We start from the raw sequence: 18,030 nt of genomic DNA on the forward strand, positions 1-18,030 counted from the left end.
CAGAAAAACTTTTTACAGTTATTTACAATCCGGTAAAACATATCTTAGGGGGATTTTCAGTGATGGAACATATGCAACATAAAAGGAGATTGAGATCTTACTGAAGTCTAGATGTACTTGCATAGAAAAGATTATAGGTAACAGCCAATAGTGAGGAAATAATTTGAAAAATATTTTCATAGTTTGTTGCTGGGACTTATTGAGTCTTTTGGTGATGGCCCAAGACTTACGTATTTATTACTTTGATGCAAACTTAACTGCCCAAGAGACATAAATAGTATGAAGACCCATGCAGATCCAGTTCCATCTGATAGGTGTTTCCATTGTATTTTAGCAGTTTCCTGGATTCAGAGTCCCATATGAAAAGGCTAAAGGCCAGTTCAAGTCCTGCGTTCTTAAGGCAGGCATCATGTAAATGGCATTAGGCAAAATACAATTATTTTAGATAAGTTGTTTTAGATTTCAGAATGCCTGCTAGTATTAGCTTCATCTTATATTTATGTATTTAATTCACACATTATTACTGCCTTTTTTTGTCAGGTGTTAGCTATGAAGCACATTGAGGAAAATGTAATTCAGTTTCCTATATTTGGGTATTACATTTGCACCCTAGAAAACAAAATAAAAAGGACAAAAATCTCGCTCTCAACCTTTAGTGAACAAAGTTATATAAAATTGTTAGTTCCAAGGATACTGGTTAATTTGAAAAGCTGTCGTATGCCAAGCTTCTCTAAACGTATGTGTCTTTTCCAGGTGCACAGCAAATGGTTTCCATGTAGTAACTGTTCTTGGAACACGGAAAACTTGTTCTCAAATTAATGTTGCTGTTCTCCCGTCTTTTTTTTCTCCTTTATTTCCCTACAAGTATGTATTTATATTTGCTATCTTAACAAACCAATAATGGAATTCCAACTAGTTTTGGTTACATCAGTTGTTACTGAGGAGTGAAACTGCAGAAACAGCTGTCATTTCAATGAGGTTAGTCCACAGCTGAATTAAGATGATGTTCTCGTAAATTGACATTCAGTGATCTTTTTTTAGTGGAATATTTACCTCCTTACAAGAGAATCATGGAATTATTGAAGTTAGAAAAGACCTCTAGGATCATCAAGTCCAACCATTAACCCAACACTACCATGTCTCCTAAACTATGCCCTGATGTGCCATGTCTACACACCTTTTGAACACCTCCAGGGATGGTGACTCCACCACCTCTCTGGGCAGCCTGTTCCAATGCCCAACCACTCCTTCAGTGAAGAAATTTTTCCTAATATCCAATCTAAACCTCCCCTGATGCAACCTAAGGCCATTTCCTCTCGTCCGATCACTAGTATATATAGAATAGAATATAGAATATAGGTATATAGAATATAACAGCTTTTAAAATAGCAGAGAAACCATTTCCATATCAATAATGTTTACTACATGAAATGTTTGAGTTGGACCTGCTTGTGCTACACCATAGCATATTTTGATTCATAACATTGTTTAAAACAGCCCTGTGATATAGAGTTAAAGTACTTCTTCTCATCTTCCACATGAGAAACTTTGGTGCAGAAATTGAATATTTCTCTGTAAAAACAGTGAAAAATTTAAGTGTACTATTTAAAGCTGTAGATTATGAGGGGTTGCTTTACCAGGTTGCCTGATTACTTCTAGTGTGGGCAACTGAGGGAGACCACTAAGAGCAGTAAAGCAGTAACTGACTTCCTTGACAAGTTCAGCTTTTATTCCTGTTATTAGGTGAATCTCGGGGATAAATAGTTAAGTGGGTGGTGAATACGTTATGCACCAAAATGCATGCCATTTTACATGGAGGAATGGCTTTCTGAAGTGATCAGTTCAAAAATGTACCCATCAAAATCTCCCTCTGCCATAATGTATTCTGCACTGCATAATTATCAGCAGGATATACACTAATAAGATAACTTGGGTCCTCCACCTCCCTGATCTTAATGAAGAATTGTTAACTTTTTAAAGGTTGTGCAGCTTTTCTCTAAATGTCTAAATATACTTATGGCGAATCTGCTTTTTAGTGTTCAAGCAAGAGGCTTGAGGGTGTTGAAAGACATCCTTAAAATCTTATCTAAATTACTCACAAAAGGATATTCTGGAAAGAGTCCGGTTCACTTACATGGAGTCGTGTACTACATTTTAAAAGACTGGCATCAACATATTGGTTGTACGTCCTCCCTCCCTATTTTTATCCTAAGCAAAGCTGAAAACCCGTCTTATTAGAAACCCTTTTAATGAAAAAACAATGACAAATACGTGTATTACTATAGAACATTATACTGTGTGGATATATATGCCTACCTCATTTATTATAGTTTTTTAGGGCAGTGACATAAATTAAATCTTACACTAATAAAAGAGCAAAATGCGAGACACTGGAAATCTTAGTTCGATACATTATAAAGCTGTATTGTATGCCCACTGATAGGGCTTCACATGTACATAAAACCTATAGGTACATAAATAATATCAAATGACAAAACTAGAAAGCAGTTTATTCATACTTTATTTTACAACTTCTCACTAAATATATATTACAGGACATGGAGTTTGCTTTAGTGCAATACATAGTAATGTTGCATAAGTACAAACTGTTGAACTTTTCTAAAGAAAATAAAGAAATAAAGCACTTAGCTGATGTTACAGCTAAGTATGTAAAGCAACGTTAATAACTGAGTGAAAATGCTAACAGCATCTTTTCTTTTCATAAACAATTTCTAGAAACAAACCACAAACCAGCATTACATATTCCAAACTACTAACCCTTGTACAGTACTCTATCATTTAAAAAAAAATGATTTTTTTTAAAAGCACATATACTGTACTGTATGGCAGTCGTCTTCTACAGATACTAACTCTTTTAATACAAATATGATCTCACCTTGGCAGTTTTGAAGAACAGTTATCTCAAGATATCAAACATCAGTAACAAACTCTGATAAGCACAGCTTCTTGAGAACTTGCTTTAACAGTATTTCTTCACAGTGATATTTATGAAAGGTTGGAAAAAGATTAGCATAAAATATTTCCACCCTTTTTCAGTTTTTATGCAAAAATCATTATATTGGTAATTATAAAATTACAAACACTTTCTATAAGTAACTGCATCTGTAGTAATGATAGAAAAAGTTATCGGTAAGATACCTAAAATGAGGCTTGCATAAAATGATAGTTTGAAGAAAACTAGGTATATCTTTTTTAAAATAATAGTAAGGGAGGTAACTTAATTTAGAATAAGCAACACGGTAGTTTAACAGAGACAGCCTATTAATTAATTAAAAAGGCTAATTATTAGTAAGTGTTAAAAAACAAGGGTATTGTGATGAGATGAAATCAACATTTAAAAAGATATGATGAAACATTTATTCTTAATCTTAGTTTTGGCACTTCATTGGAACAATTACTTTACCAAAGACCAAAATATGTATAAAAGATATACAGCTCCTTGACATACCTTGCAAATATAGTACAGAAGTATTGGCAAACACTGAAAACAGAGTTAGTTAAACATTCCCACAGATTTTCACATGCATGCACTATTTGGACAACAGCATTGTATCTATGTTCTTGGTGCTGACAATCTTGCATTACTTGGGTATTTTAGGCCATTTCTTCAGCAGATCTTGTTTCTGATTTAAGTCTTACAAATTCTTTAGCAACTTCGTCATTGGTCCTCTGAGAAAGTATTCTAAGAATTGTTAACCCAGTTTCATCTACAGAGATGTTTCTCAGCAAGGGGTACCAAGATGCACAGCTACCTTTCTCTGTTATGTTTTGCAGCTGAATAACTGTCATTCCTATAACACGATCTTCCCTAGCAAAGCAGTAATCTTTCACTGAAAGGTGAAGCTCATAGGCTCCTGGCTTGTCTTCATTACTCAAAATGCTGCAGAGATTAAAAATATGAATTTGAAACAAGGAGTTCAGCTTAATTCCCCTAAGGAGTGAACGTACTATAGAAATCTTGTAAAAATTAAAGTGATAGTGGTAGTTTAATTTTTGTAGTTCCATTTTGTTGCAATAAAATACCATTTAGTTTTTAAACCTCCTACCCAGGGAACCTTTCAGATGCTACTGATGATGTAGCCTCTGTTCCCACTGACCTGAACCGAAACAGAGAATTTTTCATATCCTCAATATCTGAAACAAACATTGTTACCTTTCCCTAGAAAGCACCTAAAATGTTGAGCTAGTTCCACAACTATCATAACCACATCTTTAAATCAACTGCAAAAAGTAAATCACTGGCAGCAAGACTCAAAAGGAGCTTTGTGGTCAAACACTGAGAAAATGAACTCTGTCCTAGTCAGGGTTGGGGTGTAAGGGGAGGAAAATGAATTGGTCTTAGTTATGAAAGGGAAGGAGGAGTAAAGAAGTGAGAGGTGCTGTGAGAAGTACTACATTTAAAACTCCGGGTTAGGTGAAAGTTTCTTATTGCTTTAAGGATTAGATGAGACAGGTAAATAATACCATTAACACATGCACAAACCTTTACAAATTCAGATATCTCAGCAGTCATAAAGGCCTAGATATCTAGCAGTAATAATTAATGCTTCAGTTCAGATAACTACTCAGGCAAATGGTTTCCTAGGTATATAAATGGTTATTCTTGTGTACATGAATTGGACATTTTTACCAGCTTTTGTAAGACTGAAAGCTTAGTGGTTGTCATTCATCCTCACATAAAACAAAGGTACAAGTTACTAAATAATTTTGAAGTGGTGCATCTATGCACCACACACGTGTGGACTTTGATGTATATAGCAGTGTTAGGATGCTTTTTTATGTTATTACTGGTTTAACTATAAGGAATTCTAACAAAAAGTGCACAAAATATGCAAATAGCAGACAAAAAAAGACTTACAATTGGAAAGTTTCGTTGTATTTTGGTGACCAGGTGTTGCTCTTTGTCTTGGTTCCATGTTTTCTTTTCTTGTCACTTAGATTAGGACCTAACACGCAGACTTCCACAAATGGCCGGAACATAGCTGTTGTTTGCCAGTTTAGATTATTAATTGCTACAACTATAAAGAAACAAAAGAAATGAAGTAAAATAAAATTCAATTGGAAGAGCTACAATTAATTATCCAGTATGACTTTGTATAGCCAAAAGAGGTGACCTGAGAGCTTCCCTATAGGATACCCATACCTAGCAAGCCTAGGAAGACCTTTGCCAAGTAAGACATCTGACTACTTTCAGTTACAACAGTAGCAAATATATATTTTATAAACGCTTTACATTAACAGCTCTTTTGTCTGTTACCTTCACCATAACTAAAATGTCAGCTTATATTAATCTAAATGACACTGGGTTTCCCCTGGAATTTAGGTTGTGCAGAACAAAGGCATTTTGTTAAAAAGGAATGATTTAAGTCTTAGTGCGGTCATTCAACACCCGGCTTCGCTACAGCTTTTGGAAAATTAAATTATATACAAGCAATTCAGAAACCTAATTTGGCACATTTGAATTTATAACTCCATAACTTTGTATAATAAATTATAAATGTCTACTCAGAGAAGCATAGACAGTACTTACCTGCATAATCTTAACTTCTGCTGATGTTGAGCAAGGAAAAAGTATGATCCTAATCAACTGAAGCATACTCATAGCTTTACAAGTACTGTGATACTTAGCATACGTTTTACTTAGGATGTAGCGCTTGTGGGTTTTGGACTTTGTTGTTTTCTTTTTTAAAATTAGCTATTTGAGACTTACCTTTTACAGTGACTTTATGCTCACCAGTTCCAGGATGTGTAGAGACATCCACCTGTATAGATATCTCACCGACTGAATTATTAGTGATTTGACCTGAAATAACAATTAGTAGGTTAGCACACTTGGCTTCTCAGTACAACAAGAGAAATAGGCAGTGAAAGAAGTTGAGCAACATCTTCTGTCAGAAACACTTAGAAGTTTCTGACATATATTTCACATTTAAGTGGGAATTGGTTACAGATTCATAAGTGATTTTGCCAGAAAAGTACCTAGCAATTGCAAATGCCTGTGTAAGATGCCTCAGTAAAATAAAAAAGTCCTTTCATCTGAAACCTTCCATCCTGGTTGTCATTAGGTGTGCTTGCATCTTGAAATGCAAAAGTTGGTGGTTTCATCAAACTTTGCATGTGCAATCCAAGGATCTTATTGCAAGTATGCATTTGGAAAGTTATTTCTGTTATTGATGAATACTTTGCTGGGGGTCATGTCTAAAAACACTACTGAAGTTCTGTACTAGCACAGACACAGGGACTTAAAGAAAAAAGGGAAGGTTGTAAGGACATCAGAGGAGCCAGGAACTTAATTTTGAAAGTTTTCACTTTTGAGTACCAGCGCAGGTTCTAGGTCAATTTGCACATAGTGATTCCTTAAAAGGACTCTCAGCACAGCATGTATTAAAAGGTCCTTTAATATATCAGGCTATAACAGTGCAATACAAACAATATAGGATATGTTCACTTGTCCTTTAATTGGATGACTCTGAATGTTCGGACTCTGAATGTTTAACTCTGAAGGTTTGGACCACTACTGACATGTATATAGGCAATTTGTTAGACAGCAGCTTTTTAATGATGAGAATTTTAGTTTCAATGGCAGCCATTAAACTTCTTGTTGGATTTGGATTATTACATAAAGCTGCACTATACAAGATCTCTGAGTTGCTGGATCATTCTACACCTTGTTCACAATAAATAATACGTTTTTTTTTTTTTAAGGTGTATAAAGAGAGAGAAATAAAATGGACTAGAAAACTAAATAAAATCAGTAAAGCAGCTTTATTTAGAAGACTGAAACTATGTATTATCTGACTGTACAGTACAATTAGCTTTTATTTAGGAAGAGAAAGGAAACTCTCATTTGCTCAAGGTCATAAAGTTAAAGCTGATTTTCTTTTGCAAACAGTATATTTAGAATGTGTAACAGTGAGTAGCATAATATTGACACTGAATTTCTGCTGCTTGAAATAATATTTATGAATTTTAAAAAATAATTTATTGGAATGCAGTGTGCTATGTAAAATGGTTCTGTCCAGAAAAACAAGATTTTTAAAAAGACCTAATTTTTATTATACAAAATGTGGTGTTTTTAATGGCGTTACATTTAACCCAGTGTGCTGACTTGAGTGAAAACACCTTCCCTTATATTTATGCGAATTACTTAACATGAATTAAATGAAGACAACAAATTTTTTTAAACACCTAAAATTCAGAAGGCAGCTTATCTGGGTTAGTACTCCAATACCAGATATATAATATGTGCATACATAGGTTATTGTTATTGACTTTCTGATGTTGTAAAGTAAATCAAGGAGAGTAGAGACTGGAACTTCTAGAGCATTAATCCACCTTGTTCTTTCATATAATGAAATTCCATCTTTTCAAATTGTTACATACTGCATGGAATTCAACCTTAACAGGTTCTTTTTGTGGTGGTAGACCTTTTTATGAATGATGCTTTTGATTCCACATACAGCCATCTTTGGTTATGAAGTTTGAGTTGAACATACTGTAACTCTAAGTCATTAATTTTGATTTTGATTAAAAAGTTTTCATTGCCAAGCTGGAGAGGAGAAGAAAACCAGGAATTTACAATATCTAAAACATAAGAACGCTGAATGGATAGGATAAACTGAATGTACTGAGAGGGAGTAAGAGAGGTTCTTAAACTCTCTCCCAGTCAAAATTAATAATAATTTACCACAGACTGCAGTGGAAGGTGGTGAGTCAGGCTGACCCTGAATATCACTGAAAATATCAGCCAGTGCCAATTGCTTGTTTTAGCCTTTAGCTTAAAAAAAAAACCCAACCCCAAACCCCAACCAAAACCCCTTTAGGAGAAATCAGGAATGTTTGAAAAGAAAACAGTTAGCATTTTTGTTAGCTAGCTTATGCAGCAACCTGTGTGTGATGGTAATAATGGAGCGTGCTGTGTTAACATGCAATAATGACACATTAGATCTTATTGAGACAAAATCTGTGGATCTACAAGATAAGTCTTGTTCTGTTTCTCCAACTCTTTTACTAACTACGCAAAGTATATCCTTGCAAAGGTGTCCTAACTGATCTTTTTCTTTCCTTTTCCTAGTAGTCCATAATTCATAACAGTGCTCTAAGTATTGCCACAAATATATCTAGTAGGATTAGCCCTGTATGTATAGTATTATTTGAAACAGTTATAAAGAAATCTGTGTAAAACATCACACAGTTTTATATTGAAAACAGCTGACATAAAAATGACCCTACATTTCACTGTTACAGAGAAAACTTCCTGCAGCAGAACATCTCAGCCAGCAGAGGCAATTTTGAGTGGATTCTAGAATATAAGCTTTGGTTCTTTCTGTTACCACCCCATCCATCTTGCATTTGTGCCCCCCCCCCCGAACAAACTAGAGATATCATTCTAGCACATTCAGTATTTGCTTATAGCAGCTTTTGTTGATGTTCACAAACTATGGCACTTCATTTTAAAGTCTCTGATTTGTATATTTCTTCTATTTTGTTTCCTTTCTTGCTACCAGTTCTTGTAAAGTCACACCAGGCATTAGTGATCCTGATTGCACTATAGAAAGGTCTATTTATCTTACCACATTCAACAAGTAAGTTTAACTGACAACAAATATCTAGCCCTGCACTGCAGAGGGTGATTGCACTTCTTCTTTAGTATTGTAATATAACTCATTAGAAGCTTAACACACTTACAAATAATTCTCCTTTATGTTAAAAAACCTTATGGTTGCTTATTACTGCTTCCACTCTAAACTCTGCTTTAGATTTTATTTGTTAGGTTTTTATATGAATCAAAATACTGCATCCTCTCATAGGTGAGTTTTAAAGTGATCACCTGCATTTAAACTGCAGTCACTCTATTCTGGCAAAAAACCTATAAGGGATAAAAAATTCCTCTGGCCAAAGATGTTTGCTCCTCAGTGGACAAAAAGTCCAGAACAGTCAGGCTTTGATTCCCTCCTTATTTAGCACCTGGAATATCATCAATCTGATAGTTGTTATAGCCCTAATGATCTCGACAGAAGACAGCCATTTTGGACTAAGGACCCTGTCAAATGTTTCTTAGTCATATTGGCTACATATGCACACAGAAACGAATTCTCTCTTTTCTATACTTTAGCAGAAGGTCACCTTTGGAGAAGTGTGAACTTGTGGACTCTAGTAGCGAAAACAGCAGAAAATATAAGTGGAAAAACGAGTCATGTGTATTTTGTAAAAATAAAACAGAAACTCCTTATATTCTTTAGAATAATATTCCTGCTACAGGTAAGAGACTCCTACGGAATCAGTCTGTGATTGTGCATGAAAGTACATTTCTGTGAAAGGTTTCCTTTGTCCTGCTTGAATCCTTCAGCAGCAAAAAGTTTTTTAAAAAAGCTTTCCTAGCAGGAGGCCTTTGGAAACTAACTTTGCATGAAAAAAGAGCGCAGCAGAAATAAATGGGATTCGCAGAAAATGAGCTAGCATAAAATTTAAGAATGGGATTTAAGACCTTGAAAAATCCAAAGCAGTATCTCTGATGGAGTGTACTTTCCAGGTGCTCTGGAAGTTGGGGCATGGAAACTGTGAGGTTTTCATAATTTATTGAAAAAAAAAAAAAAAAGGAAAATATTAAGGGAAGTTTGTTTTGGGGGTTACTAGGAGCATTAGTGTGCAGCATGGACCTCAACAAGAGTTGAAAAACACATCTGAGAAGCTGAGTTAATCATCAGACTGTTCCTAGGTCTCAGCTCTGGCTCTCCAGCTACCACAGTTGTTATGCTGCTGTGATTATTTAAGATAGCAGAGTTTGTGTACATAATTACTAAAACCAGCATTGTAGCTATGCCCAAATATATTATAAACATTCGAAAGTTTACATAATGATGCAAATTCTCATACAGAAGTATTTATGGAAAATAAAATTGCTCTGTCTGAAAAGGTATTGCCTGGGATATCTGTTAACAAAATTTTTATCCGGTATTGTATTTAGACAAATGCTATCATCAGTCTTGCCATTGCTTCTATTTACAATTCAGTATGGCAAAATATGGTGGCTATAAGAAAGTGAAACAGAGCAGTCTTGAAAACTGAGCAGTGAAAAAATACTCAGACAGAAATACATACTACAGAGCCCTAAGAGAAAACTCTGTCCCTGCACTCAGCCATGCAAGCCTTTTCTTTCATCAGCTCTGTGCCTGTAATACAGAGTTTGAAAATGGTTGTATAATCCTAGGTTAATATATCATTTCATGATGTGGAATATCAACTATATTATGTTCTATCTTATGATAGCAATTCTAGCTTTTGAAACTGCTTTAAGATCTTTTGGTATTCATCATATCTTCCTGCTGGTGGTTTCATGTAAAATCTTCAAATCTGGAGGAGGCTTTATTTGAGGGTCTCTCACAACATGAAGAAGAAAAGACAGTAGCAAATTGTGTGTCAGAGAGGGAGAGGGATATTAGGGGCATGCTTGCAAAACAATAATTCCTTTTATGCTGCAAAGTCATCTAGTAGCAAAAAAGAATAATAATGGAATGGTTTTAGTTTGTTCTTCAGTTTCATCCAATAGCAGCTACAGCTTTCAATAACAGCTTTAATTCTTTTTTTCTTGTCTTTTAATTTTTATTTTGTTTTAACTGTTGGACTCCAGAAGCATTAATTGTTAAGGTGTTTGTGGTCTGTGCAGTGTCCATTCTTGTTTAGTGGTGCTTGCAGGGACATTCTAACTATACAGTCATATTGTAAAAGTAAGACTCGCTTTTTTGCAAAATATTTATGAGGACAATATGCAGATGTTCTTACGCCTTCCATTGTTTCTGTGAGCCTTTCCCCAAACTTGCATTGCATTTGCAAAGTTCATAGGACTTGTTTGGAAAACTGTGTTTTTATTATTGAAAAGTATCTGCTTTTTTTTTTTAAATCTCAGCAATGAACAGGGTGGATTTTTTTTCCCCATCTGCTGCCCAGTTTATAGATCTGTTGAGCCTGAAGTGTACCGTTAAATTGTCAGAGTGTCTGCATAAGAGAGGGAGTTGAGACATAAGACAAATAGGCACAGTCAAAACAGGAGCTTTTTGAAAATTCAGGCAAAATCCAGTAGAAAAATACAGGTTGGATTTCGTCACCAAACTAGCAGTTGAGTGTCCAAAACCTGATGTGGATCTAGATTAATTTTTGTTTTCAGCTCAGGTACCAGAGAACTCAGAAATGTGCTATGTCCCTCTGCTAATTCAAGAAGTTACATATCTGAGGAGAGAACTGGTTCAGTTTCTGGATGCTGGAATCTATTAAGCTGTCTCCAAAAGAGATCAGTGTCTGTTCTCAGGTGTTTGAAAACAGAGGCACTATTTGTATTTGAAAGGCTTTTATACTATCTGTAGCTATTAAAATGTAATAATCTATTATTTGCTTTGAAAGTAAAGCACCAAATGTCAGACTTTATTGAATATATAAAATATATTGTCAGAATTCCCTTACTTGAATTTCCTATATGTTTTTCTTCTCAAAATTATATTCCCCTTTTCCATATATTCATATTTTCTTACATTTATTGAAGGGCTGAAATGACCCCTAGGTTGAGAAGGTAAACATGAATTAAGTATTTTACTTTATGCAAAGGGAGTGCTTCATTAAACAGAAAAGGAATCTGATATTTACCAAACACCTGTCTGACTTTAAATACTAATGTGTTTTGTACTGAACCAATCAGTGCTTACATAATAATAATAAAAAGGTGAGATGAGATTTGACAAAATTTTTTTTTTGTTCATCTTGGAATGTCATAATTTTCTCATTTCTCAGATTCATAGTACGATGTTGGTATCTGGTATTTCTATTCTTCCAGTCAGCATGGATCTATAATCAACTTCAGATTATTCACATTGTGCCTTTCTGCCCTACTTGAGCTCTTTGATTTCCCCAACTTCCATACCAGATGGGAGTGATTCTCTCCTACTGAGTTTTTTTCCACCTTTCCCTTTACTTTATACTTATTTGATCAAGTCTATATTAGTATGTCTACACTGCCTCCTTCTAACATCCAGGGTTCTTATATTTTTATAGTTCTGGGGTTAGATGCTTTTTTAAAGACTCTTTTCTTCCTGGACTGTTGTAGCTCCTTGACTTTGTCCTCTTCTCATCCAGGCACTCATAAAATTGTTCCAAGTTTGCCATATTTTTGCCCCAAAGTAGTCAAAGATAAGCTAAGCTCTGAAACAATATCTATAGCTGTATTAAAAGTTCCTAAATCTATGGAGATTTACATTTCTCTCTTTTTTTTTTTTTTTCATATTTTACTCTGGCTTTTAGGATTCAGGAGTTCAAGACCTTCTTTACCTCCCTGAGAATTAGAAATCTAGTTTAAAAGTAAAACAACTACCTGCAAGCAAATCATCATGCATGACATGGTTTTAGTACCTGAGACTTAGAAAAGCTCACTAAGTACTGTGTGCCAGGCAACAAAACCAGCTGAACTGGCAGCATTGCCCTGGTGGTAACCCTATCTTATCCCATTTGCTACCTAGCTTCTTCACCATAAATCTGACCATTTATTGAAATATGGGACCTGTATTTGGACCATATATATATAGGACACAAGAATGAAAAAGTTGAGCCAATATTCGAGCTTTCACAGAGCTCCAGGAATTACACAAGCTATAAAATCAACATTTTACTTCAAACATTTTTCATCTTCTGATTAATGATGCCAATAAAATACATATATTTGTCTTGGGTTCATCTTCTAATTCATTAGAAGACAAAAGATCAGTGTGACTAATCCAGTTATTTTTCACAGGATCCTGAGGCTCTGTAATTTAGAGGAAAATCTTGAGTGCATGTTTTAACATTTTTGTTTAATACAAACAGTAAGTTAAAGCTGAAGTGTTAAGAGCTGGATGTTGTAAGCTAAACGATCTCTTCTGTATGTACGTGTCTTAGAGAAAAGGAAGGCATGCAGGAAAACCTGCTTTTTAGTAATGATAACCATACCAACTGCAACACATGCTTTGCTTTAAGAAGTGTAAGCTATGCTTCATATGATGAGGACTGGCAATTGCACAACCCCATTGTGACCCTCCGTTCTCTGTAGCCACTTGTATGGCTGTATGGTAAGAAACCAGGGATGAACCAGCTTTGATCTGGGAGTTGAGTATCCAACTAACATCATCCATCCATTCATGTGAGTTACGTGTGTGTATGTATAGATATACTGTCCAGCATTTTAACCAGGCAACATACAGGCAAGTATAGCCTCCCAAGTTAAGAGGTTTAAATATGTAGAGAATGCTTCACTGATACCATTAAGAAGTTATTTTTTTATAACTGATGGATACCAGTAGCTTGTGTTCATTTTCTTGAAGACTTAAGAGAAACTGTAATATACAACTTATTTCTAATTTAGGTGCTTTACTATGTCAGTTAAGGACTAACCAAGAAATTTTCTATTGTGATAGCCTCTTAAGTGAATGTTCTGTAAAACCCTTATGCTTCACCAGCAGCCTGTTTTTTTTTTACTATGTGAACTTTAAAAATATTTCTTTTCTGCCACTATTCTGAAAGCATTTATTTTGATATTAGCATATGCTAGAGTATTCTGTTAGTCATAATTCTGCAAGTTTCTTAATTGTTCTTATGTTTTCTGTTGTTTGTTACTATACAGTCCTTGCAATTGTATGCCGATATCTGCAGCTTATAATGCAGGTCTTTCATGAAATAAGGTTGTGTAACACATGATTGTGACCTCAATTTGAAACTACAGTGGATGAAGCAGGGATTATTTCTTGGGTTAAATTCTGTCTGAAGTACAGGTTATGAGAGAACTGAAAATGCTCTGTAGGACTTAAAATTCATGAGAGAATAGAGGTATAGCTTTCAAAATACGGCCATTAATAATCAACAGTTTTGACATGCAAAAGAGCAGAAAAAAATCTTTCCTTTTTCACTTATAAGAGCTGCTAAGTGATTTTTATTTTTTATAGTCTGATGTCATCTCTCTGCTTGTCTAAAGTGTAGTATGTCTGCTGTTTTCTAAGTTAACTGTCAGTTTAGTATTTGAATCTGCTGCCATACATTTAAGAAGATAGAAGATAGTGAGGTTCTGCTTTGCCTTGTACTGTTAACAGGTTGCAAAGGAACACAGAACTGAATTTTGGCTTGGCAGTTGAAAAGAATTTCACTTCAGTTTTGATCACATTATTTCCTTCCCTATGTTGGTAGCTTCACAAGATTAGTATGGAGTTACTGTTATAGTTACTCATTCTTATTAGGTACATACTTTCAATTCTGCTTATTATCTTTTCATGTTTTCAGATGCTTCCCCTTTTAGCTTTCAGGTGCCCAGCATAAGAATAAAGAAATCCAATATAAATCAGCTGATGTGAAAGAAATCCTTTTCTGCAGCCATTTGAATGCACAAGAAGGGATTGTAGTATGAGCTCCATGTTACTAGATGAGTATTGATTTTTCTACTGAAGTAATACGAACTCTTTAATGTCAAGCTAAAAAATATACTGCAGTCCTGCAACTATGGATTTCTATGTTGTATACCTTACAATACCAGTGGCGTTCTCTAATGAAGTTTATAAACCTAAGCTGCTGTAAATTCATAAGAAAAAATATTTCTCTCAATATTTCCAACAAGTAACCATTTTAGATGCAATGGTGGCATTTACTTTGGAGAAATAAACAGTAATAAATGAGAGCAAATTCAGCAAATGAAGCTGCTGTCTTTTTATATAGTTTGATAAAACCGAAACCATATTTGTCCAAATGTTATTAGAGTTGATGCCGATCAAATGTAAACATTCACAACACAGGTTACAGTTCGTGAAACTACTGAGGATTTAAGACAGTTGCTAAACTAAATCACAGCCATAAATTTCCTTTTAATTTTGATACCCTTTAAGTTGTCTAAGAAGTGAAGGTATAATTCAGTTCAATAAAAAGGTGACTATCAGAATGAAAATTCTCTCCTCCTTTTAGGACAGAATTTTGAGAAGCATCACCAGGACTGGTCTGAGCTTTGAGTAAGAGTAAGTCAAATATAGCATAGAGTAGGAAAGTTTGTACAATAGGTCAATAGATACGGATGTAATTTTACTTCAGTGTTCTGAGGCTATTCCTTCTCTTCTGAAATACAGAAGTACATTAAGAGTTTGTCCTTTGGCTTTTATAGTTTGTCTTGATTGCAAAAATGTAGTTGAATTTACCTCAAGTTTAGTTAAAATTAGCTTGTCCTGCCTGAACTGAAATCTGACATTTTGTCTAGAGCTGATGTAGGCTGACAACCTCTATAAACATATCAATGTACAAATACATGTTTTTTTTTTAGAAACCTCTGAGCTTTCCTTTATGATATTCTGTGCTGGCTTGCAGGCTGCCATCCAGCTGTTAGCCAGCCATGGTGTGTTTAGCCATACAGCACTGAACCTCCAAGTCCCTGCAACTGAGCAGGGTTTTATAGGCAAGGCTTGGCCATGAGCTGCTATTTTACAACTGATTCATGGTTGGCACAAGTGTAGTGTGCATAGACAATTGTTTGGCCACAAAAGATTTTGAAAACAATCCATATTGTAGACTGAATTTATGCAAAAATGTTATCCTGTAGCTGAATTTAGAGGAGAAAAGAATAATTTTTACAGTACGAGCTAATGTGTATTATTATCAGTGCCCAAACTACAAGTGGCAATTCACAGCTGACAAAAAGTCCAAAGGAAACAGTCAAGGATCTGAACCCCAGGGGATCTGCTTGGTAATGGTGTACTGATGCTATGAGATTCTCACCATATGAAAAGCTTTTAAAATTATGACTTAATCTCAGGGGTTCAGAGTTAGGAATGCTTCTATTAATATTGCCTATGCAAATTGCTTAGTTTCCAGGAAGCTTTTCAGGAATGTTAAGGCACAAAGGCTGGGAATCAAAACTCTGGGTCAAGCAGTCATCCTTGTTTAGAAATGGTGCAAAAGCATATTCTTGGATGATTTGATTATTCCTACAGAACTTGACCCTGCATTTACATGAGTACAGGAAGTATCAAGGACCATAACATATACTCTTACATAGCTATTATGCTCTTGGTGGGGGTGGGAAGTAACTCCCCCTCCTCACACCAATCAAACAGATTTTTGCCCTTCAGTTTCTTAAAACACTGCAGTTGAATCATGGTAAATGAAAAAGTATCTTCACCTTTGCTTAAAAGTAAGCCTGATTATTTTCTGATTCTAGTAGTCATTACAGGAAAACTGAGCATCCTCTTATATCTACAGTCATAGTTAATATTCAATATACTATTTATTTTAGATTTGAAGTCTTTTTTCTGTTGTTTTGAGTTTAATTATACCCAACTATCTATTGATTATGGATTGGTTACCTGAACAAATATGAGGGCAGATATAAATCTAATTATACTTCAGAGAAAGTGTCTGATTTGCAGACAGGGTCATTTTAACTAAATGCTAATGATACAGCTACAGTTGTGAGGCTGGAAGTTGTAATAGATGATTTTTTTTAGTTTGTTTAAATGAGACATTAAAGGATGATTAAAAGCTATAAGTCACTTTTCCTTTCCTCTCATTCCCAGTGGCTACACTTCTGATAATACTGGTGTGCAAATATAGGCATGTTAATGTGTGCACAGACCTCAGGCTGAAATAATGATGAAAGTCAGAAAATTTAAGCTTGTGGTTCAGGACTTATAGAAATACCTCTGCTCATGGCCACAACCTGGATACCATTTTTTTCCCTGAAGTTATAATGAAAGTATGCATAAGGAAAAGCAAGATATACTAGTTAATTAATAATTTTCTGCCTAAATCCATATTGTTAATCTTTTTTGAGAGGGAGGAAAAAAGAGTCTATTCCTTATATGTTACAGTTTTATAGCAATGTACTCACTTGTAATATATGAATTATTAACAGAAATCCCCAGTCTAATGTGGAAGCTGCCTAGGAAATAATCCCTTGGAATTAATCTTGGGGCAAGCTGCAAAACTAATGTTTCATGCTTTTTATACTGTAAGCAACATACTGTGCTGCAGAGGTAAAAGCAATTGATTTCGAGCTTAGTTGTCCAATTAAAACTTCTGATTCTCATGAGTGGGAACAGGGTAATTATTTATAGATCAGCAAATTGTATTCCTTCCCAAAGATATTAAGTGATGGACAGGCCATTTTCACAAATGCCTGTTAGAGTCAAAAGAAATCTAGGAAAGATGACTATACCACAAAAATTTACAATTTCTCGAATGAAGAAGCCATTTGGCTTGGAACATAATGCACATTATTGATATAAAAGCAGTTCCTGTATGTACTGTAGAAGTATGAAAACACTATCCTAGATCAATAAGAAAAATGTTACGAAATAGCTTGTTTTTGAAAATAGAAGGAATCTTTGCCTAAAAGTATAACCACGAATTCTTGCCCTCGTATTGAAACCACAGAAAGTCCTCTTCTGAAATACACCATTCATGAATGGTATATTTATTTTAAATGAAGAAGACTGTGTTTCACTTTTTTTTGGTCCACCATGCCAAAATTCTAGAACAGGAAAGAGTGGCTTCAGTGTTGCTGATATCCAGATTCAAAGTACACCTAATATCATATTCTTGCATGTTCTCTGCCTTGGCTTGCTTTTGGGAAAGTATCAAAATTTTCAATTTTGATAAGTGGGCATAAAAAATGATGTGACTTTTTTAGCAGGACAGTTTTGAATCTAAATTCTGAAATGCACAAGGGAAAAAAAATTCTAGACAGGGAAAATAACACTTTATTTTAGCCTACAGAAACCTTCTGTTCCTTTTGAATTCACAGATGACCTGCTAGAAGAAGCGTGGGTTCTATAATGTGGAATCAGTGTGCTACGTTAAGGACACATTGCTCACAATTTATTGTTCTTAATCCCAAAAGGAAATCTTAAGGGACATGTCATGCTTTTTGCAGTTATTTGTGATTAGTAATTAACATCCTCCAGCTCTGAAAGTGTCTAGAACTGCCAATGTACTCTATGAATTTACTCTGTTTCTGCAATAATA

General features: G+C 34.8%; 1 protein-coding gene across 3 annotated transcripts in view; it reads right to left on the minus strand.

Moving 5' to 3' along the window:
* Positions 1–2,509: 2,509 nt before the first annotated feature.
* The window catches only part of UNC13C (unc-13 homolog C), a 244,132-nt gene continuing 228,611 nt past the window's right edge, over positions 2,510–18,030 (minus strand). For all 3 annotated transcript variants that reach the window (XM_075100328.1, XM_075100329.1, XM_075100330.1), the window contains 3 exons: positions 5,732–5,824; positions 4,880–5,039; positions 2,510–3,901 (listed from right to left, as the gene is read on the minus strand). In XM_075100328.1, the coding sequence (XP_074956429.1) occupies positions 3,616–3,901; positions 4,880–5,039; positions 5,732–5,824 (539 nt within the window). In that variant the 3' untranslated portion in view covers positions 2,510–3,615. The remainder of the gene's footprint in view (positions 3,902–4,879; positions 5,040–5,731; positions 5,825–18,030) is intronic.

The sequence above is a fragment of the Phalacrocorax aristotelis genome, chromosome 7 (genome assembly GCF_949628215.1).
Source record: "Phalacrocorax aristotelis chromosome 7, bGulAri2.1, whole genome shotgun sequence".
NCBI lineage: Eukaryota > Metazoa > Chordata > Aves > Suliformes > Phalacrocoracidae > Phalacrocorax > Phalacrocorax aristotelis.